The sequence below is a fragment of the Patagioenas fasciata genome, chromosome 15, assembly GCF_037038585.1.
Source record: "Patagioenas fasciata isolate bPatFas1 chromosome 15, bPatFas1.hap1, whole genome shotgun sequence".
NCBI lineage: Eukaryota > Metazoa > Chordata > Aves > Columbiformes > Columbidae > Patagioenas > Patagioenas fasciata.
Window position 1 is genome coordinate 7,897,851 of NC_092534.1, and position 23,077 is coordinate 7,920,927.

Here is a 23,077-nt window from a genome sequence, read left to right on the forward strand (position 1 = left end):
AACTGGCTATGCAGAGAGAAAGCCCTGGCTATACCACAGGACACAGCAGGGCTGAGATCCAGGCATCTGAGAGTGACCCTGCTCCACTCCTACCAGTTCAAACCCCAACTCAGCTTAAATGTGTTGAGATACAGCAAAAGCTTTAGTTTTGACAAGAGATTTTTGTTGCCCTAATTAAATTTTTTTATGATAGGTGCTGAAGCTGTCCTCTTGATCACCTGTCTCTTGTGACACAGAGGCTGGCTGAAGGTTTAGAAGAGCAGAGCTCACAAGTCTCAGACCAGAGTACTTCATTCTGAGAGCAAAACCTCTGCACACAAGGCCTAAACTCTTTTCTAAATCAGTGTAGAGAACTTTTGTCATGCAGCCGGAACCTTTGGGGGGCTAAAGGTTCAATGGCCAGCTAGGAAGGAAAGATCTGAGCCCTCAGAGGAGCATGGACTTCGGAACCTGTGCGCGCTCTTCTGCTGCACCTCCAGCACTGCCTGCTGACACGAATTCCCACATCACCTACACAGCTAATGCTGCAGGGGTGTCACCTTCGCCAAGAGCCAAGTGGGGCTGGAAGGACAGATAAGGCAGTCCCTGACCCCCTGGGAGAGAAAGCTGGAAAGCACTGCATATATTCCTGGTTGTCCTGAAATAAATCAGTGAAGTTATTAATGACTCTACAATCCCAAGTCCCTCCAGAGAAACACACCAGAAACATTTTCAGTTTTTATTATTTTATCCATGTCAGCAAATACTATTTTATTCAGACAGCTTGCCTTAGGGTAGCACCAGACTCCCTGCCGCCTGCTCCACCACCCCTTCAGCAATGAATGCTGTTTGAAGTCCTCCATGTAAGCAACTGCCTCCTCAAGGAACCACTAGTCTATAAAATCCCTTCCATGGTGTTACCTTGAGGCTACTCTCGAACCCCTTTAAGTCTTTACACTGGGGCTCCTGCAGCACCTTTTGTATGAGTCTTTTTCCTTCATGCACACACTGCTGTGGCTCTCACCTACCCTTTCTCCCACCCTCCAAGAGTTACAATCTATTGCATGTACCACTTTGCCCCCCCAAACCCCCATTTCTTCCACCTTATGATCCAGCAAAGTCAGCCCCAAGTCCATGCAGTCTCTCCTTCCAGCCACCCGCTCTCCTGCAGTGTTGCTGAGCTAGGGCTCCCCATGCCCACCAGATGCTCCCAGGCCCTTTCACTTTTTTCCCCCTTGCACATGAAAATTTTCCACCTTTCCCCACAAGCATCCTGCTTTAAATCCAAGTCTGGGCTTCCATGGGCTACAGCACTGACAACCTGTACTGGTGAAGCCAGAGACCCCACCAAGGCTGGGGCAAGGGCATTACGCACTGCCTGGGCACTCCCCACCATTCCTCCAAAAATGGGGAATGAAAAACAAAGCCCAAAATACTGTTCCCAGCACACCCTCAACACTCTAAGAAGCTTCCAGGGATGCTTCCTTAGGAGAATTGGCTCTACCTCACCAAAACTACTTCACAGTGAAGCTTCCTGCAGCCTTGTCCCACTGCACAGCTGGTGCAGCTGCTCCCATGCATACAGCCATGTGATTTGCTAAATATTAAATAAAAAGTGTGCCATATTAAATTTAAGAGCTAAACGTGGGTAGAAAGCAGCAGCTCACAGCTGAGCACTCTGCCAAGCACAGACAAGCTGCCAGCAGAGCAGGGTCACATCAGAGCCATACCCACCTCAGTGCCCCAGAATTGTCTCCCAGAAGCACAGACACCCTGGTTCTGTGGGACATGCAAACCAGATCTGACCTTCAAACACAGCCCAGCCTGCCTAAACGTCCCAGGCAGCTGATCAGAAGGGGTGACTAGCTCAGGGGGTGGTGCCAGACTGGGTTTTTTAATTCTAACATCTGTGATCATGGCCCAAAAAAATTAAAATCAGAAGAAATACACACTTTCTTCCCCTTCCCAGCTAAGAGAAGAACACTTTTCCAGACTCATCAAGGCCAATGCTCATAGACTTCAGGTTTGGCTTTTCCCCACCCCCCACAGCTCAGCAATACAGAGTCACTAGAAACCATTTTACATCAATGTTACTGTTGCCAGAGCCCCTGTGGCTGCTCACACAGCTCCAAGAGACAGAGCAACCTCTTCCTGCACCAGTTGTCTGCCCTTTGACAATACCCACACCGCCAACACAAGAATGCCTTGGCAGAATTACTTCCAAACACTAAAGCCTGGAAAACAGGGAGGCAGTGGTTGAGGACCATGGCTTTGTACTGCAGCTACATCTGGGATGTGATTTCTTTGCTCATCTCCCCTGCAGGACAGCTCTGTCCCCCAGCTCTTGTTCTGCCTGCCTTGGCACTCTCTTGCCTGCCAGAGGCACAGGAGATGGAACGGTCTCAAGCTCTTCCTTCTCTCTCATGTCCTTCCAGGGGAACATTTGCTCCCAATGCTGGCAGTGGTTGCAAGGCTTGGCACTAACAAACCAGACTTAGAGTCCCTACCATAAAGCATTTACCACAAAAACAAGTTATTTGGGACTGAATAGCATGATCACAAACAACCCCTGAGGCAGGGAAGAATCTGAACCAAAGCAGGGTTGACTGGTTGGAGGGAAATGTCTTGAAGCACAGGTTTGGGATGGCAGTAGGGCAGACATTCCTGCTGGAGATTGGGGCTGCATGAGTTTTCACTGCAGCTCAATGAGCCAAAAGTTAAACTCCACTCACTTTACCCATTCACACCAATCCCACCTTCCTTATTGCCTCAGATACATTTTCTAGGTCAGCTCCTGAGCAATCCACATGGCATAGAAGGGGCCAGGGCAAGTGTTAGAGACCTTGGGAAGGACAGGATGCAGAAAAAGATAACTGACTGCTGTCAGTGAATGCCAGCTTTCTACCACCACACAGCCCTGAATGACAATGGCTGCAGGAAGCTTAAGGCAGAAAAACCTTCTAGGGTCAGTGCTTCTCCTCTTAACCTAACCTTTTGGTATGGACAACAACGATCCTGGGAACCCAGACAACAGTCAGGCCCAAAGAGTTGCTGGCTTGTCCTCTACTGTCCCTCATTCTCCCAGGCATGTTCTCTGATCGTTGAGACCTCCTTCCACACATCTGCCAACCGCTGTGGCGCTCTCAGTAGAGCTGCGGTGGTGTCAGCACGGCTCTTGCGCTCATTCTCCCAGGCACACTCAGCTTCCGGGTGGAACAATCACCCGACGTCAGTATTCCTGTAGCTACCAGGAAAAGAAAAAAAGTCACCCTTTCAGTGGAGCAGAGGGACAAGGAGACTAAGGATTTTTCAAAGGGAAAGCTAACCAGAAGGCACACAAGGACTAGTTAGAGACTCAGTGTGCAGGTTATGGGCAAGCACTCAGTACAAGCAGCAGAGGCTGTTACTTGCTGCAGGGAATGATGCCCCCTGAATGTCACAGCTCTTGGTGACCATCACTAGTTTCCACTCACCCTCCTGCAGTGTTAGGGCTCTAGCCAGCTCTGCCCTGGGGCTTGGAGCCTTTGGAGGTTTTGAGTCACAGTCTGCAGAGTTTTTCCTGAGGACAAAGCAAAAGAAAAAAAAAAAAATCAGCGTTAGCAACAGGTCAACAAGTGGTAAAGACCAGGCTGCAGTCTGCATTCAGCCACTGTTTTCCTGCCTTCTCCCCTGCAGCTCCCAGTGCCCTGAAAACAGGAGTGTCCCCACTCTGACTGCCTGTTGCTGGGACAAGTTCCTGTCATCAGGAGAACAGGATGCAGGCTTTGGGAACCATTTCACAAGCAGCTCTGACCACTGAGCAGGAGAGAAGCATGCACCCCCTTCTGTCAGCCAGGAATGAGGCAGAGCCCAAGATCTGCAGTGAGATTAAGTGCAAGAGAATGCCAGCACCAACTTCAGAGCCTGGAGACCTCCTTGAGCATGTCTTGTTAGGTCCCTCCAACCTGCTACCACCAAATCAAAAATCTGCCCAGCCACACCTCCCCACCAGCACAGTCACTTCACATGCCCAGAGTCCTCCCCAACCTCACCCATTTTTCCCACACATTCCTCTAGGACAGCTGATAGCTCAGGCAAGCTCAGAGACTTCAAAGAAGGCGGCCATCCTTCCAGCACTGCAAGAAAGAGGAACCACACATTTAATCAATCTCCATGCTCTCTGTGACAGAGTAGAAACAAGGGTTTGGTGTTGCTGTGAAGCACCCACACTCAAAGCAGCTCTGGTTAGGAGTTCTGAGTCACATGGGAACAGAGCTAGAGCTGCATGTGACAAACTGAGGGTTTTTCTGGCAATTCTACCACTCAAATATATTTTTTTACTACTAGTTGGGTTATATATTAAAGGAATCTCAAAGAGACTACATGTAGTGGACAGAAGTCAATAGGATCTGTAATTGTCTCACTTTTAGAACACAAGCAGCAAAAAGCACATCTCTGGAAGTGTCAGGAGTAGCAGATCACTTGCTAACTCCTCATGATAAGGAGATGGTGGCCTGAGCCTGCCCAGCCATGCACAGCAGTTCACCCAGGGCCTGAACAGCACAGTCCACCTGACTGGGTCAGGGAACAACTGTGGCTTCCAATTCAGCCCTTGCTCTAGTGCACGCTGTGGTAACACACCTGAGGTGCCCACATGGTCCAGTGTAGGAAGAAGCCTGTGCTTCAGCTTTGCATGTTTAGCTACAAACACCTGCCAGACCCCAAGACTTACCACTTGCTAAGAAGCAAAAGTTGCTGAGAATCTCAGGTGCTTTGTATACTTTCCCTGAACAATAATTTTTACATTAAATTTAAGAGTTTAGCTGCTCATCCATTTCCAAATCACTTCTAACTTCATTATTTCAGCAATGAAAGACAAGCATATAGCTTGCTCTGGGGTCTCCTGGCGTTTACCCACCCCCTGCACCCACTTGTGTAGTTTGACAAGCTCTTTCTCACCTGGACGCTCACCAGGCCGTCTGCTCTCACCGGTTCCCGTTTGTACCTTTGTGTCCAGCACTCTGCCGACTATGAGCTCTTGGGTCAGCCGGGAGGACAGCTCTGCTTGACAGGATCTGCCAAACAAGACAAAGCCCATCAGAAGTGCACAGGGGTACTTCTTGGGACAACATGCCAGTCTGTGCACTCCTACATCCTGCAAGTACCTGCTTAGGGTGCTGAGGGACCGCATCTAACACCCTGGGTTACAAACTGCTCCTTGTTCCTTCCCAGGAAGAGGAAGACGTGCCCCAGACAAAGCTCGGGGCGCTCTTCACTGTGCCCCATCTCCACAGCAATCTCTGCCCCTGTCCACAGAGGAGCTGCGGAGGGAGAAGAGAAGGAGGGGGCACAGTGAGCAGGAGAAAGCCCAAGCCAGGGGCTGCGCCTAGTTTATATGAGAACCAAACATGACCCACAGTTCCTAAGGGGCAAATGAAGCTACCTCAGGACAGGCATCAGGTTAAAGCAAGAGCAGCACACAAAGTTCTCTGGTGATCATCACCATACCATCAATTCAGACAGCATAGCCTCAGAGCATGGAAGGGCACTTATACCAGACAGACTCAGCTCCTCAGGCAGGGAGAAAAGCCCATGGCAACTGGGAGTATTGCTCTGCTGCCCTTCTGGAAGCCAATTCCAGTTCACTCTGGCTTGGCAGTGAGCAGAGCTCATCCCCTGTTGGATCAGGAACTACTGGGGTAGGATTACCACCACCTCCAAGGACACATCTGTTCTATCAGTAGACAAAACAGGGCACATGATAGAATTGTAGTGCAACTGGAACAGGGAGAAAAGCACCACACAGGCAACAAAATATATATTTGGAGGTGAGGGGGAAGAGAGAACTCAAAGGCAGTGGTATAAATGAACAGGGCAGATACTTGTTAGGTGTCAGAGTTGCAAGAAAAGTATTCTTCACTAGCCAGGGCAGGATATTGCAAGTCCTTTGATAGAGCCTGGAAGTTAGAAACTCTTGTCTGCATTTATCACATCACCAAGTTCTACCCTGGTCACTGGGTCTCATGTAAGCACAAAGCACTAAGCCTTTTGGTTCCAAGGGAACTGAGCACCTTCACATTCCAGTTGAAACAGGAGCACTCAGCATCTCTGGAAAGTCAGGCCATTTATAGCTCATGCATCTGATTAAGGCTTCACATCTGCTCACATGACTGTGGCTTTCCACTAGAGAAAGTCAGGCAGGATCCACAGTGGGTTCAGCTGCCTGGCGAGTTCACCTGCTTGACCCTAAGCCTCACCTGTAAGACTGTCAATGAGCTCTGATCTCTGTACAGCCCAAATCCCATTTCCAGTAACCTTAGTGCTATTTCCTGGGAACAACTTACTTGATCTGATCCAGTAGGACTCCAGCATCCTTGGTGATGGCCTGAACCTCTCTGAGCTGGCACTGGATAGCATTCCAGGTCTCATCCCGCTCCATCAAACAGCTCTCAGCCACCGCACGCAGCTTCTGCTCCTGGCACACCTGGCCCTTCATCACCTCCACCTCCTCACACCTCTACAGCAGAGCAGAACAGAGGAGTAGGCTGGGGGTACTGTATGTCTCATATGTGCCTGCTCCAGCATACCCCTGGAGTCCCTGCTAATTTAGTGGCTTAGGCAGAGAGATGGTTCCTGCAGAAGTGCACCCAACCCAGTGGGAAAGAAAGCTGGATAAGGCTTGTACACTGCATACATTTTCTCTCCACACCAAGACCAGTCCCACAGTTACAATTCCCCCTTCCTCTTCATTTGCAAAGATACTCAGTAGGCCCAATTTTGCAAGTGAACAAAAATCTGTTCACTAACGGCTGCAAAACTTCACCATGAAAATGACACTACTGAAAAAGAGTAGGCACTTAATTCCTCCCAATCACTCCTTTAGTTCTCAGGTAGATAGGAAATCAAGACATGAAGCTTCACAAGCATGGAGCACAGATGATGAGGAGTGGATAAGCTGCACTGATGGTGTTACCTGATCTACTTGACACCAAGCATGTCCACTGAACGTTGTATCTTTTCCTTTACCCCAGGCCATTAGAGGTATAACAAAAATACACTACGAATCATTTACTGGAGTGTGATGAGGCACTGAGCAGCTCATGGCAGACTTACCTTGTGCAGCTGAATGGCCAACTCCTGCATCTCAGCCTCCAGTCGATCTGCATAGGCCAGCTCCAGGGCATCGCTGGGTGGCCGAGCGTTGCTGTGCCATCGGGCAATGGCAGAAGTCATCTTCCTTTTGGGTCCAAACAGACTGGCGGGAGAATGGTAAATTGTCAGGGAACAAATGCTGCCCCACCTGTCCTTAGGCCCAGTGGGATGTTATAAGGATCTCTGCAGTCTACTGGTTCCTCCAAAAAAAGGAGCCTGTTGCAGCCAAGAACTAGGGGATATCAAAGCTGTGTGGGAGACTACCAGAGCAGAAAAGCACTCACTAGCTAAACTTTCCTGTGTAGGTTGTGTGCATGGTTTATAGTGGGAAAAAGGAGAACTACATTAAAGACACTTACGTGATGCCTATTTCCTTCAGATCACTCTCTGTGAGGGTCAAGAAGATCCGGAGGTCAACATCTTGTTCCTCAAACACTTGCAGATACTTCAGACATCCAATCTCTTCCAGGAATGTTGCCAGGTCCTGCAGCCCATCCAAACCAAAATTATTTACACCCTCACAAACAAAAGCATTGCTATGTCTCTCCATCATAAACATCTGCTTCCTCATGTGACTGTTATGCCTTCCTGTGTTCTAGCAGCAGTTCTGACTTCCCCTGGTTAATTGCCCTTCTCTGCAGTCACACAACAGGACTTGGCCTGTCTGCTGCAGTCATTGCCTCTTATAACAAATGTAGAGAAGACACACCAACATCTACTCTAGCGCTCACCACAGACATTTGGTAGCACACCTGCAGGCCTGAGGGTGCAGAATAGCCCTCCTAGCAACAGCAACATCTAAGCAGACAGTTCTTTGTACAATAAATTGTTGTTTCACAAGCACTGAAATTTGGGCAGAGGTTTGGAATCAAAGGTGTGTTGGTAACAACTTCCCTTTTATCTGAGAAAGCCCAGAAAGCAGCTTAGGCAACCTTGGAAAAACCTCCCACACTTTATAGAGTGACACAATCTGCATTACTTCAGAGACAAGATTCTGTGTGTAGTTACCTGGGGCCCTTTATAGGCCGGAGGCTCAGGAAGGATCAGGTGCTGACTAGAGCCCCCAGCTTTCCCTGGGCAGTGGGTCCACTGACTATCACTGTTGCTGTAGCGGTTCTTGATCTTAAAGCTCTTGGCTTGTTTCCGACTAGGAGGGCTGTTTGCATGGTCAGAATCCTGAAAGAGAAAAACAAACCACACCACACAAAATATAAAGGTTAAGGCTGATCACGCAAAGATAACAGGATCACTACAGCAAAAAAATGCAGACTCCAAGTCCAAGCTCTAAATCCAGGCAGTAGTCCGCAAACACCAGAAGCAAAAGATTAACAAAGCCCTTATTAAGAAAGGTTGAGTTAAGGTGCTCCCAAGATGGCAGCCTGATACCATGTCTGGAATGGCACCAGGCTCTTGCAATCTCATCTTAGGAAGCAACATGTCAGAGCAAAGAGCAACACCAAATCCTCCCCTGAATCAGTACAATGCACCAAGATTCCATCTGTGAGAAGTTCCTCAAGAAAAAGAGGAAAAGGGGAATTATGCTCATGCCCAGCTATAATCAACATTCTGTCTGTCAGCCCCAAAGCTGGCTTTAAAATGTGAGCTGTGACTTGAACCAGTGAGTAATCTCCAACCTCTTCCCAATTTGCTTCTCTAAACCGCACTATCCTGCCTGTGATCTCACCAAGCTCAAGAACTGACCCAGATCCAGGAGGTCACATCCTTTCTTGATCACCACCTAGCCAGAAATCTACAAAGAGTTCAGAAGCTGGAGAAAGAACTTAATTACTAACTAGCCATCAACAACCTGCTCTAGAGTGAATTTGCTTTGAGAGCTGGCTACTAGCCAGAGATCAAATGAAAGGAAATGGCCTCAAGTCGCACCAGGGGAGGTTTAGATTGGATAGTAGGAAAAATTTCGTCCTGGAAAGGGTTGTCAGGCATTGGAAGAGGCTGCCCTGGGAAGTGCCTGAATCACCATCCCTGGAGGCATTCAAAGACACACAGATGAGGTTCTTTGGGTCATGGTTAAGTGACAGTGTTAGGTTAATGGTTGAACTTTATGATTGAGGGTCTTTTCCAACCAAAATGATTTTATGATTCTATGATCTTCAAATATGGAAACTGGTTTTCTTGTCCCTGTAATTCTACCTTTCCTCAGGCAGCCTGGTGGAGGCAGTGTCACAGCAGGCTGTGGAGGGGTGACAGAACTGACTGAGCTGAAGGCAGAGAAAGGAAAACTGAAAACCCCACCTCATTGCTTTCCAAGGAGCCTTCACTGCTGACCCCTGGGGCTTTGGTCAGGCATTCACTGCTGCTGCTGCTGCTCCTGACAGTTGCTAAGTTGTTGGTGAGGAAAACATTATCCTCTGGAAAGGAATACAAAATAAAAAGTTTCATGTTCAACTTTCTTATACTCAGTGCTGTTTTTGCTACAAAATTACCAGCAAAAGCTGCTGGAGGTATAAAGGAAGGAGAAATCCAGAGCAAGGCTTCATATGCAGCACTCATGACAAGATGATTCCAAGACAGAAATACCACAGCTGATCTCAGGCACTAATCTTTCTCCAAGTCTGTTTAGTACCGCAGAGAGCGGGAAGGCTGAGCGTGTGTGTTTCTGTGAGGCTCTTGGTTATGGGGTGGAAAAGTGGGTTATTGCTACCAAGCCTGCACTCCCATTAGTAAAGTTCCCTTCACAGAAACACAGAATGTTAGGGATTAGAAGTGACCTCAAAGATCATTTATCATTAGTTGTCACTGAGAAGAGCCTGGCTCTGTTCTCATGGCACTCACCCTTTACATATTCATAAACCTTAATGAGGTCACCCCTCAGTCTCCCCTTCTCCAAGCCAATGCAGAGCCACATTATCCCTTATTGATTTAGGAACTGCCCACAGATCATTCCTTTGTGCTGTTTCACAGAATGGTGAGGTTGGAAGGGACTTCTTGAGGTCATCTTCTCCAAACCCCTGCTCATGCAGGGTCAGCTACTACAGCAAGGTGCCCAGGACCACGCCCAGGAGCATCTCCAAGGACAGAGACTCCACAGCCTCTGACACCCTGCTCCAGTGTGCAGTCACTCTCACAGTAAAAAAGAGTGCTTTTCCTGATGTTCAAAGGTACCTCCCACCTTTCAGTTTGTGCCCATTACCTCTTGTCCTGTCACTGGACGCCACTGAATACAGTAGTGGGAAAGAAACCCGCAAGCCAAGGGGTTGGTCTCACATCCAGGTACACACTGCAAACCAGATTATTTTCTGAGACAGTGACCTACCCCTGCTGCTGCTGCTCTCCACATCCTGCTCATTAATTGGAGAGGTAACATCCCGGTTCCGGATGTTGTCTGCTTCACAGCTGCCATCGTCATTGAAGGTAACATAGCCCTGAGGAGGGACCTGCTCTGTGTGCAAGAGGAAGGAAAAACCAATAAAATTAGGATACAGGTTACCAGGGAGACTCCAGCAGGAAAAGCAACTACTTGAGGATTTGGAAGTAGTTAAGAGAGACTATTCTCAACTACCAGCTCCCATTCTAAAAAGCCCACAGGAATACTGAGAAATGCATTTGCCTACAGCTTCCCTCACACCAACACACATCAGCTGTACATGGTTGCATTGAAAAAAACTCAGAGGAAACAGCCTCATAGAGATGCACCTCAAATAGCAGCTTTCATTATTTCCTTTCTTTTTCATGCCCCAACTGTCAGAGGGGACAAAACATCTGCTTAAGAGAGCAAGATGCCAGCTATGTCCCATCCCCAGCCAAGCACACCCTGTAAAACCAACCCCTCTGCTTCTCTTTTAACACACTAGTAGCATCCCACTGTCATTTCAGAAGCTGACAGTATCATTTCAATAAAGCCCATGGGATAGCATATCTGTATTAAGAGAACACAAACTTTGAACATGCTTTTAAGCCCATATTCTTGGCTACTCCAGACAACTGGGCAGTCAGCCTGAGAAATACCTATGGCTATGACACATATCCAAGAAAACAAAACTGATAACTGCTACATCCAGGGGCTGATGTCTCAACTGGGATGATCTTTCTCTTGGCCTGTTGCAAGGTTTTTATAATCTCATTTATTAGTATTTCAAGCATCAGAGAAAACAAAATTGACAGGTCTAGGACCAGCAAGCTCACTTCCATGATCAATGATTTCTTGGCCTGTGTGACTACTTCCTCTGCCATCAGATTGAGAACGGTTCTCAAGCTTTTGAGCCCAATGCAAAAAGGGAAGCTCAACTGTTCTCAAGAATCAGTGGAAGAGTAATTGAGATAAGAGCAGTGTTCATTCTACAGAAGTGTCCCATTTACCAATATCCAGCCTTAACAAGAGAGTTCAGGGGGTTTTCTTTCTAAAGTAGAGATTGGATAGTCTTGCATGGTGTTTGCTATCTTTGTTACTGTACAAGCCACACACAAATCCCAAATCAAAAGATAAGAGTGTTAGCACAGAAAACTCTGCAAAGCATTTAAAAGACCTCAAAGGACTCTCAATTAGGCTTCTAATTATTCTCACCATAGCAAGACTGCTTCCTTCCCCCAATTCCAACTGCTGTTATCTTTGCCAATGCCTGGGGCCCATCATGGATGCTGGGGCCCTTGGTCCTACGAACAGGTCTCTGTCTCTGATGAGCAGAACATGATTCATCCGAGGAACTCAGCTCTTCATATTTTCCTGTAGTTCAAACAAAGATTTTTAGCAGCATAGTAATGTACCTACTTTATTTGCTACTGGTCCTACAAACACAGAAAATAAAGGGAAATGTTAGAAGAAGGAGGGTGAAAGTTTAAATAGATTGAAAAAGGGTCAGCAGAAAAAAATTGTTGGATCCAATCCTCTTCCATCCTCAGCAATGCTGAGATTTCAAGGACAGACCAGCTAGTACTACCCCTTAACATACTTTCAAAATATCAAGTATCTCTCTTCAGGTTCTATCTTAAAAATAAGAAGCTAAAACACCTGTTACCTGGACCCCTGCAGAAGACCTTGGGCACTGGGGCCGCATGCAAATCTATCAGCCCCACAATCTTTGTATGTCCATACTTCATAGCCAGTGTCCGTGCTGTGGCTCCAGTGTTATCTCTGACATCTGCCTTCACCCCCTATAGAAAAAGGAACAAACATGTTTAACATACACATAGCAGAAGGCACTATATACAAAAATTTAAGGAAGTCTAAGAATTGTCTTGGTTCCAAGCCCATCAGAAATACAGTCTCACCTTTGACAGGCAGTTCAAGCTCCACTAATATATCTTTTGCCTTTCTAATTATCCACAGTCTCTCCAGTCCCTGAACGCCAAGAAGCCCAGGGATGTGGCTTTTGTGCACCACCACATGGAACTAGTTTGTTTTATCTGCAAAATGTTTTGCACTGCTGCCTCCTTCTGGAAATAAGCTGGACTAGTTAAATCGGATATCAAAACCAAGTTATTTAACATTAAGACACCTGCATGCTCATAAGCTTTTGGAGGTAGAAGATGCCCCAGAGCCCACACATGCAAGCTTGTAAACACAATATGCAGATTACCACAGCAACATGTTTCCTAATTCAGTCATTATTCAGTTAGATCTGGACAGTTAGATCTCTCTCATTCCTACAAGGCCAGTGTAAAATCAGAGTACTAGCCTTCAGAAAGCACAATTTCAGAACATTCCTGGAAGTCTGGGACTTCAGAGGTGACTGTCATCAAGGTCAAACAACACTGTAAACAGCCTAGTGTCAAGCTTATTGTTTTTCCTCTGAGGGCTGGAACCACAGATTTTCGGCTTTACAGAAGACAGTCTACACACTTACATGATTGAGAAGGTACTGAACAATTATCTCATGGCCAGAAGCAGCTGCTTCCATCAGAGGTGTATATCCATACACTGGTTCCCTAGAGAGAAAAACATACACACATGGACTAGAATAATCAAAACTGAAATATGCTGCAGTCTTGGCCACCCCCTAATATGGCGTCTTCAGCCTCTGCCCCCAGCTGACTACAAACTGTACCATGTACTGGCTGTTCTACTGCATTCTAGTCTATCCCAGTAAAACTCCCAGTGGAGATCCAGTAAGTGTTACTGTATTGGCTGCACAGCAACAGATTACTCTTCTAGTTGCAGATCTGCCCTTCAGTAGCAAAAATCAGTTTCTCAAGAGCTAACAAAACCAGAACTCTCGTTGATCTCAGGCAATTCAATATGCATAAATGCACAGGCAGTTCCCAAGACATAAGAATGTACTACACAACTGAGAAAAAACTGAACTCCAAGTACACAGATAATTCAATAGAGAGACTTGTAAAGTGCACTTGAGTTCAGAAGGTATTGCACCTGCTTGCTTTCAGAATTTAGCTCATAATTAAACCAGTAGTAAACCTAATTTCTCTTGAGCTTAGTTACAGAAAGTAACAACATAGGTGGACTTCACTGTTCAGCATGCATTGGCTAACAGTATGCCATACTTCTTAAGGTATAGGAGGGAAAACAAAAGCAGGTATCTGCTCCCTGCCCATGTTCAAATGCATTCATAAGCCAACTGGCTGCTTCCATATCTGTAATGAGGTATCTTTTGAGAAATGAAATGACAGATTCCTCCTTACTTGCAGTTGGCATTTGCCCCATTGTCCAGTAAGAACTTGACCATCTGCTGATGTCCAGCACTGGTGCAGTGAAACAAGGCAGTCCAGCCATGGATGTCCTTCATCTCCAGCTCTGCACCTTGCTTCAAGAGAACAGAGAAAGTTCTTTACTGCACCCTCTCTCCTCCATCTCTTTGCTACTGCCCCTCTGCTCTGTGATACCAGGAGACTTTAAATCCCTGTCAAGAAGCTCAACTCACAACAGAACATAAATGGCACATTTTGGTTGCAACTGGTAGAGAGTCTTACCCAGTGCATTTAAACCATGCACTGTGGCTTTACCTGTTTCTTATGGGATACACACCTGTAGAAGAAAGTAAGCGACACTTTCATTTCCACAGCTGGAGGCCAGCATGAGCGGTGTCTGCCCTTCTGGTGTGGGGATGTTCACATTCACTCCCGCTTCCAGCAGCAGGTGCACAATGGTGTCGTGGCCAATGTAAGAGGCATACATCAGTGGAGTCCAGCCACCACAATTCCTCTTATTTAAATCCAGATCTCCACTAAATAAGAGACAAAAGAATTCAGCTGAACTACTGTTCTGGAGCTGTATATCACAGTAGGTTCCTGCAGCCTCTTGCTACCATCAAGTCTGAAAAAAATTCTAGCACTGAAGCCTGCAGGGGAATTCCTACCAGCTCCAGCACAGCTTCCACAAAGTCACTAAGGTGATAATTTTTATCAGCAGACTCGCCCCTTGAAACTTTGTGCTTTAAGAACCCTTTTGGAGTCCCAGTGACATGCCCCAACTGCAATGTTAGACCAGCTTGTATGGTAGCCAGTGAAAAACCACAATCAGCAGCAAGTAACCACAAACCTGTGCCCTCCCTGGCCCCTCCTTACCGCTGGATACACTCCTGCACCACTTCATATTGCCCGACAGAAGAAGCCGTATGCAAGTCCAGGGGAACGTCCAGCTCCTCCCGACAAACCATCTGACCAACCCCATGCCACATGGAGAGACTGCGGCTCAGCAGCTCCGACTCGCTGGCTTCATCACTCAGCTCCGACATCCCGCTCTGAGTAACCAATGCAAAGAAGAACTTTCAGCTGCTGACCTCAGTTTTCTATAGAACATGGCATTACCCATTGGTGCTATAGCTCCAGGGTGCCATGGGCTTGGAAGCTGAGGTTCTCAGAGGTGTAGTTTCAAATTCCTACCTCCACTTCAGTCAGCTCCTTAGCCTGAAGCAATAAGACTTGTTGAAGAATTTTTGCTGGCAGTTCTTTCTTGCTGCAGCAGACTCTGGGATTCGAATACACTGGAAAAATAAAAGCCAATAATACTAGAAACCCCCACCTTTTAATATCATTTTAAGATTTCAGAAGCACTGGCCATTTCTTCCCTCCCCTCTAATAAAAAAATGCCTAAGGCAGCTTTGGATATGTTTGTCAAGAGAAGACCAAGCACCTATTTAGGTGCTGATGCCATGCTTCATGTTATAAAAAAAGGGTGCAATCCTTAGCCTACATGTTTTATAATTCAGAGAGAGAATTAAGAATTCATGTGTTAGATGTTCCTGTTCTTTCTCATTATCTGTTTTATATTACAGGATGGCCCTGCTTAAATTAAGCTACAGTCATTAATAATGACAACTGTCCGCTGCTCGCAAAAGTAGTTCATATCACCTGAACAGGGCACACACTTCATTATGCCATCAGGCCACAAGTACACTGTTTCTACCATTTATTGTTTTAGCACTTCAGGCACAGTCCAGTCCCATCTCTGTGAACCTTGGCAAGCGCTGAAACACTTTGCGCAGCCACGCACCTGCCCATTCATTATCTGAGCATGTCTGCCATCCTGCAGACAGTAACTTAATTATACAGCTAGTAGATTTTCCTGGCTGTCTGAAAGGTTTATTTCCCATTCCTAGCCTTAGGGAGTAATTGCAAATTAATCATTTTAACCACTCACAGGAGACTGTTCCTGTTTGGTACTTCATAAAAAGCTGGTCAACATAACTGCATCTATCATCTGGTGTCTTCAGCTGCCATTTCAGGCTACATCCAAGCCAATCCAACAGGAAGTGTCTTCCCCTCCCTGTAGTCTCATCATCCCCCAGGCAGCATGGCTGGTCCCATCACATTATGTGGGGCAGCTAAGCCAACATGAAGTATTTGTTCTTTTTGCTGATGACTTCTTGCCAGTTTAACTCCTCAGACTGATTAATTCCCAGGTCATGCAAATGCCAAATTTGGCATCCATGAAGAATAAAAGAGAACAGGAACACACTTTTCAGCAGCAGTTGCTCTTTAGACTGCCTCAGCTGTAACGTTTCAACTCTACTCTTATTTTCTAAAGAACTGGGGGTCTTTGTCTTGCAAGCACAAGCCCCTTTTCTTATAAGTAAAATGCCTTTAACTCCCACTTCTTCACTCCCCATCTGGATCCCTTCTCCCACACCTGGCTTTTTTTTTTCCCTTCCTCCTCAAGTTTAAGACTACAAAAGCACTATCCATTCTACCTAATCAGCATGCACTGGTAACAAATTATTCCTTTCTTAGGAAATCTCCAAAAGCACCCACTTTACCTAATAGCAACAATTTGTATTACCCTAACAACTCAGAGGCCTCAGGCAAGAATATGCATGGCTGAACACAAATGAAAGACCTGAAAACCTCACAATCAAAATCTATGGAGATAAGTGGATTTAAGTGGATCATAAGGGGAAAAGTAGAAGCGTTACTCACTACAACAGATTAAAGCTGCCCCTGGAAGGCAAAAAGGCACATTCACGGTTAAAGGAGGTAAAATCCAGGACAGTTTGTAGATGCGCATCAAGATGAAAGCAAAGCTCACTGTTCTCTCTGCAGATCTTTGTTAATTGGACACATTAACTATAAAAACAACACATATACTTGGTCTTTTTCAGAATCAGCCCAACATCAGGTACTAATTACCAACACAAGAGTTGATCCACAGTCAACAGGGCAATATTGACACAACAGAAAGGTTATGGGTGACTCCAGAATATTCTAGAGTCTCTCAACCTCATTCCTACCACATCTACTGTGTTCTAACTGCTAACATCTTTACTTTTTTTTTTTTCTTAATTTAATCTGAGATTTCACCCAGCCTGAATTGGAGCATCATGTCAATTGCACATGCAGCTGAGAAAACAGCTGAACAGAAATCCAGGGGAGAACAATAAAAACAATCAGAGCCCTAAGGACTGAAATGAAAAGACTGGGTGAAATGAAATCAGGTTTGTCTGAACTAATGAGAAGATGCCTGGAGTAGACTTGTGGTAACAGCCTTCAAATACATAAATGGTTGTTGCTGAGAGTAGCAGAAATAATCTGTTCCTTGTAGCTGTGCTGAATCTGACAGGACACAACAGGCTTAAATTACAGCATGGAAGAATTTGGTTAAAGACCACAAAAATCCTTGGAGAAGAAAAAACCCAACAGTACAGTTATGGATGGCCAGCAGAGCTTTTGATTACTAAGAATAAATCAGACAAACACCTGAACACTTACAGGGTGTTCTTGCTTTGGGGCAGAGCCATTAAGATGACATTTGTTAGAGACCTTCCTCAGCAACATGAGACTGTTATTGTTAAACAGCTCAGTGTTGATGTATTAAATGTAACTATAAAGATCAGAACTCCCCTGTGCTGGGACCCAGAGCAAGTAGCAAACATCACACTGGCCTGGACTGAGAGTTTGCTGTCTGAACTGATTAGAAAACCAAGAGACAGAAAAAATAAATATGCTATAAAAACTTTAGTATGTAAATTTCAGCAAGAAGGACCTTAATACACCTCTTTGGAGGATAAGCCTAAGGAACAAGTGACAGTAGATGCAAGAGCAGCAGAAGAACCGTACTAAAACAAATAGAAGGTGATTTGAAAAGCAGCTGAGGCAACCAGTCCCCAAGACAGAACAAATCCAACCCTGCTCATTAATCACCACACATCAGGCACAATTGAGCTGTGCTGGCTCTGCTGAGTTCATTCTCTTACCACCTCTTCCATGAGCACCAGTAACACCCACATAGGTCCTTCTGCCCCAAAAGACATGAGGCACCCAAAACAGCACAAGTGAGGATGTTGCTGGAGCTTCCAACTGAGCCATCAAGTTGATAACACAGAACCATAGAATCACAGAGTATCCTGAGCTGGATAGGACCCACACAGATAATTAAGTCCACCTCTCTAAAATCAGAACCAATGGCTTCACTTCTGCTCCTGACTTAGTTCTATCTCCATTACGTTCAGTAACAACCTATTGGAGGAAATAAGAAGCCTTGCTACAGCCCACAAACAGCTGGTACCAGCTCAGTCACAACACCAAGTGCTTCCAGAGCCAGAACATTCCATCTTCATGTTACTGTTGCCTGCTGGCTACCCAGGAACAGGTACACACATCACAGCTGTAGGAACCACACCAAGTTTCCCCAGACATTGCGGTGTGTGCAAGAAAGGTTTCCTGCAACATGAGCTCCAGCTTGAGTACCCACAATACCTGGGCTCAATCCTACACATGCCTGTTAAAAAGACACTACATACTAAAAGGCTGATGCACTAAGCATGTTAAAGGATGCATTGCACTCCCAAAAAATTAACAGAGCCAGGTAAGATGTACAAAACCATTTCAACAGCCACATTAGGAGCACATTCCCTGGGACAGGGGCTACACCAGATAAGATGGAGCACTCCAAGGCAGCCAGACCCACGTCCCTCCAGGGCTGAGTGCCAGACAGGCTACAGTTCCACAGCGATAAGCTTATTATTATTATTCCGGCTGGGGCCAGGAACCCCATAGCAAAACGGTTTCCAGGCACGTTATCCCCACAGTTATTCCCGAGGCCCTACTCGGAAGTCGCTCTCAGCCCCAAAGTGGGCCGGGCCGAGCTGCGCGCCGCTGGGATGACCCGGCCTACCCCACCGCGGAGCGAGCAGAATGGAGCCGTTCCGGCCATGGGCCCACCGAGCCCAGCAGCCGCCTGAGGAGGAGCCGATAGACAGCTGCACCCGAACCAGCCCTCCCCACAACCACCAGAGAAGAGGCCAGACCCCTCGCAGGCCGCGCCACCCCTCACCTGCACACCCGGTGAACTTCGCTACCGGAAGTTGCCCTACCCCGCAAAGAATGCTGGGAATCCCCGTCCCGCCAGACTACAAAGCCCAAGAACGGACGCCAAGGCAACGAGGGCTCCGCCCACTGCGGCGCCGAGCCAATACATCGCGCCGTTGTGAGGAGGCGGGGCGAGGGACAACCAATAGAATTCATTATCCACGCGAGGGCGGGCGGTTCTAGCAGGCGGGGCGGACCGGAGCCGGTGGCTGAGGTACGGTGGGAAATAAACTGTACCACAAGTGATACGGGCAGGCGGAGCGACGATCGCGGAGGCCTCAGAGCTGCGTTGTTGCTGACTGGCCCATCCCGTTTTTTCTTCATCTTACAAGTCACGTCGGTCTTTTCTTCAACTTATAAGTCATGTCGGTTCGCTTTACCCCGCTGCCAGGACCTCAGGCCGGGGCGGGGGGCGGTTCTCGGAGGCGCCCGGGTGGGTGCCGTGAGTGAGGGGAAGGGGCGGTGCAGGGGACGGGGGTCTCGCGGCGGGGAAGGGCGCCGGGCCGGGAGCGCGCGCAGCCGCCGGCTGTGTTGCCATGGCGACGGAGGCGTTGGCTCAGCTGCGCGTGCGCCGCCCGGGCCGCCATTTTGGTGCCTGTCAGAGGGTTCCGTCAGCGGGTGTCCCCGCCGAGTCCCCTTCGCACTGCGGGTCCCGAACCCTGTCGGTGTGGTGTGACCGTCGCTGAGGGCAGGTGTTAGCTCATCCCCCGGCCTGCGGCCAGCTGCCTGCCCGTGAATACCGCCCCGAAGTGAGGGGGTGTTTCCCGCCGTTGCTTTCATCCTAGCTTCTCCCTTGCACCTGTACAGCGAGGCTCCCCAGAAGGATGTGACAGGACATATCAGGTCTAGTGACATGGAGAAGCTCAGGATTTCGTGTCTCAATCAGCCCAAGCTCTCCAGAATGTCCCATTTGTGTTACAGCTGTCTAACAAGCCTGTACTTTATTTTAAACGTAGGGCACTGTTTGCTCCCAGAGAAGATGTGGGATTAGATGACTGATAAATCAGATCCAGTATAGCATCCTTATCCTCGGGAGACTGACCTCTCAAGCTGGCAGAGGGAGCCAGAGCAGGCAGTTTGGTTTGATCCGCACAGGACTCCCCTTGCCCTTGGCAACCTCTGCTTGCTGTCAGAGCACAGCACTCCAGCCCACTTTACCTCAATCAGATTCACGGGTCGTCTTGCACGAACAAAGCCACCACTCTACAGATATGGCATATGAAGTATATTGCAAAGGTGCTTTGCAAGTTGTATACTTCCCAGGACGTGAGATGAGTTTCACTTTATGTTTAGAGTGTTGTCGGCTCATGCCAATGCAAATAATAATGACACTGTAATCATATGAACAGTTATTTCAGTACTGAATAACATGCAGTCACAAACCTCTTAACCTTTCTTGCCAAACAAATTATTTACTCTAATGTTTGATTCCCCAGGAAAACATGCAATAGTAGCATTAAATTTTAAAAGCAAAGGTTTTCTATGAGGAGTGATTGTCTAACTTGTCAGTACAGCAGTAGTCCCTACTGTATTGTCTTGACTCCTTGTGCATATCAAGGAAAATACGAGGGAAGAGTATACTTGGTAAATGCTTTGAGAGGTCAGAATCCAAGAACCTGCCTACTCTCAACTATTCTTATACAGATTAAATGAAAAAAAAGAAAACATAGAAATTTCATCTATCATTTGAGCAGTGAGGAGGGGAGCGTGAGACAAATAGGAACAGGGAGAAAAGACCAGCTGGGAGAGAGGTGTCCGGCTCACCTCCACTGCGTACCTTCCCTCCCTGTAAGCAGGGAGAACGTGCTTTTCTGAGAACACAGTTACCAGTCAGCCTGGTTAAGAATCCCCTGAACACTTTATAAATGAGGGGATAAGGTGCCCCTCATGTGACCATGGTTCTGGGTGTACATGATGAGCAGGGCAGAAAGCTCTCAGCCCTCTGGACTCAGATGGGAAGGAACGACTCCAGAAATGCAGGTTTTATTGTTCACCGCTGACAGTGAAAACCCTGGCAGTGCTGAGAATTATGCTGACCCTGAATGCGTGTGCTTTGTTCTTGCTTTGTACTGTTGTTGTCCCTTGTGTTCTTTGTGAGGTGTACTTAGGCTCATCTTTTATGTGATTGAAGGGAAGCTGTTTGAATGGCCTCAGAAGAGCAAAGTGAGGATACAGAGCATCTATTTGAGCCTCCTGCAGCTCCTGTTCAGAATAATAGAACATTTCAATGGGGAGCCATACTCGCTGCAGTGAAAGATCAGCTTCCGTCTCTGGACTCTGACACCTCCACAGTAAGCACTGGAACCTGCCTTTCTTTCTCACTGTGTTTTAGAAAAACCTCTCAAAAGAAAGAGAAAGTCACCTTAGCCAAGCATTTCTGAGTAGGTAGTATGGTATCCTTGATGGGCTACTTCTTGTGGCAACAGTGACACTGTGCATTAATCCACAGCCTTCTGGGTTATCTCTAATTGTCAGTGTAATTGCTGTCTCCTCTCCCTATATTCTTTGTAACCTGAAAATGGGACTGATTTCTCCAGACAATGTGTATTCCTAGGTTGGGAAGAGGAGGGTAATGGGTATCTTGCAGAGTGAGACTGCATTTCTTCCTAGTTTGGTCAGTCAAAAATACAGTATGAAAGACACATACAGCTGATTTTAAATGAAATTATAACGTTTTATGCTTAAGAGTATTATACTATTCATTCTAATTATGTACTTGCTAGACAGTAAGCCTCTTTTTCTGGGTATGAGGATCACAGGAAAGCAATATTCCTGAAGACACTGTGGTCCACGGGAAAAAGCATTTGGCAGATATTTCAATCCTGGATTCGGCTTTTTTCCCTGCATGTAATTCTCCACAAACCATGTTGCCTTTTTGTGCTTCAATTCTACCTGCAAAGAAGCAAAATGCCCCTAACCTTTTAATATAAAGCATAGGATTGATAGATATTGTGCAGTATTCTTCACCATTACAGTATTTTTACTTGCTGGGTCTTAGTGTCTGGGACAGGCTGCCTCTTGGCTGCTAAAGATTTCTGTTCACAGGACAGCAACAATCTGGTGGCAATAAAAAAAGTGCCCGCCTCTCTAGTCCAAGATGCTGGCTCTGGCATTGACTTTTCCAAGGCGATAACGTGTCTCAAGACTCAATTATTAGTGGCCTTTTGTCCAGATCAGAATATTTTGTTAACTGTCAAACATGTATGCACTTGAAAAAATATTTTTGAACACTTAAAGGATATATTTTATTCTTAGTGTGGCCCTTAATGATACAAAGGGAGCCCTGTGAGCAGTGAAGGAGCCAGAAAGGCCTCCATGGGGTATTTATCACTTATTATTAGTCAGTCATCAGAAGCAGTGTGGTCTAGTGCATGAAGTGTTGATACAGATTTCATGACTTGTTTTCTGCACCTGGCTATATCACTAGCATTTTGGACAAATTATATTGCCTCACTGTTTCTCAGTTCCCCTCTACCTACATTCTGGTTTAGTTACTTAAAACAACCATTGCATTTTAGTATGTGTCTATATAGTATAGATTATGCCCAACACTCTGAAGTTATTTTTAGGCATTCTTGTTGTATAATCTTACAGTAAGATTAAGATGGAGAGAAAGCTTTGTACTTCTGTGCCAAATATAATTCTATAACTCTTCAATCACATTGAACATTTTTTTGCTTATAAATAATCTCCCAGTTCCATGTTTCTGTTACAAGTGGGAAAAATTTCCTGCTGAAGGAACTGAGGCAATCTGTTTGGCACTTACTTGTTACCCTTGATTTGCATTCAAAAGATCTAGTTGTATAATCCCTCTTCTGCTTAATATGAAACAGTAGCCTGCTGAGCCTGCAGTTTCAGTGCTGCACCTTTGTCCGAGTGGTTTCCACTTGTGTAAAGATACATTTGCGCATTTGAGATCTGTAACCTCAACGGGCTGTGCTCCTGCATTTAAAAAAGGCACTGACAAATGAGTTTTATGCCCTGAAGTTCTTTCATTACCCTCACATGCAGTTTATTAAGAGGAAGGAAGTTCTGTTGCAGTTTTCTTTATGTTAGGAGAAATTAATTGTACCAGACAGACAGAATTACCCAAAGTGTGAATTAGTGAAAATGTCCACTTGCAAAACAAGGGGACAAGCAGGAAATCTGCATCCTGACTGCTGAGGAGGTGCTTGATCTCACTTTGGTGTCTATGCATAAGGATTTGTTTCAAATTTATATCTTATATTCAGAGAAGAGATTTTCAAAACTA

At 46.4% G+C, this 23,077-nt stretch overlaps 2 protein-coding genes across 6 annotated transcripts in view; one reads left to right on the forward strand and one right to left on the reverse strand.

The window, feature by feature from the left end:
• Positions 1–704: 704 nt before the first annotated feature.
• On the reverse strand, positions 705–18,878 carry ANKS3 (ankyrin repeat and sterile alpha motif domain containing 3). 5 transcript variants are annotated; one of them, XM_065851019.2, is made up of 18 exons: positions 18,791–18,878; positions 14,905–15,005; positions 14,587–14,762; positions 14,048–14,246; positions 13,705–13,826; positions 12,912–12,993; positions 12,084–12,219; positions 11,633–11,791; positions 10,385–10,510; positions 9,364–9,479; positions 8,119–8,286; positions 7,470–7,594; positions 7,072–7,213; positions 6,303–6,475; positions 4,918–5,033; positions 4,011–4,094; positions 3,453–3,538; positions 705–3,223 (listed from the first exon to the last, which is right to left on the reverse strand). In XM_065851019.2, the coding sequence occupies exons 3-17, from the start codon at positions 14,754–14,756 to the stop codon at positions 3,465–3,467; spliced, it is 1,992 nt and encodes a 663-aa protein (XP_065707091.2). In that variant the 5' UTR covers positions 14,757–14,762; positions 14,905–15,005; positions 18,791–18,878; the 3' UTR covers positions 705–3,223; positions 3,453–3,464. The 5 variants fall into 5 exon arrangements, with proteins under 5 accessions (XP_065707091.2, XP_071671186.1, XP_071671185.1 ...); XM_071815085.1 differs by lacking the exon at positions 18,791–18,878 and adding an exon at positions 16,438–17,063 and having other exon boundaries at positions 705–3,217; XM_071815084.1 differs by lacking the exon at positions 18,791–18,878 and adding an exon at positions 16,438–17,062.
• A 181-nt stretch (positions 18,879–19,059) lies between these two features.
• DNAAF8 (dynein axonemal assembly factor 8) overlaps positions 19,060–23,077 on the forward strand; it is an 88,452-nt gene continuing 84,434 nt past the window's right edge. The window contains exons 1-2 of the mRNA XM_071814950.1: positions 19,060–19,190; positions 20,957–21,116. Coding sequence (XP_071671051.1) covers positions 20,970–21,116 — 147 coding nt within the window. The 5' untranslated portion in view covers positions 19,060–19,190; positions 20,957–20,969. The remainder of the gene's footprint in view (positions 19,191–20,956; positions 21,117–23,077) is intronic.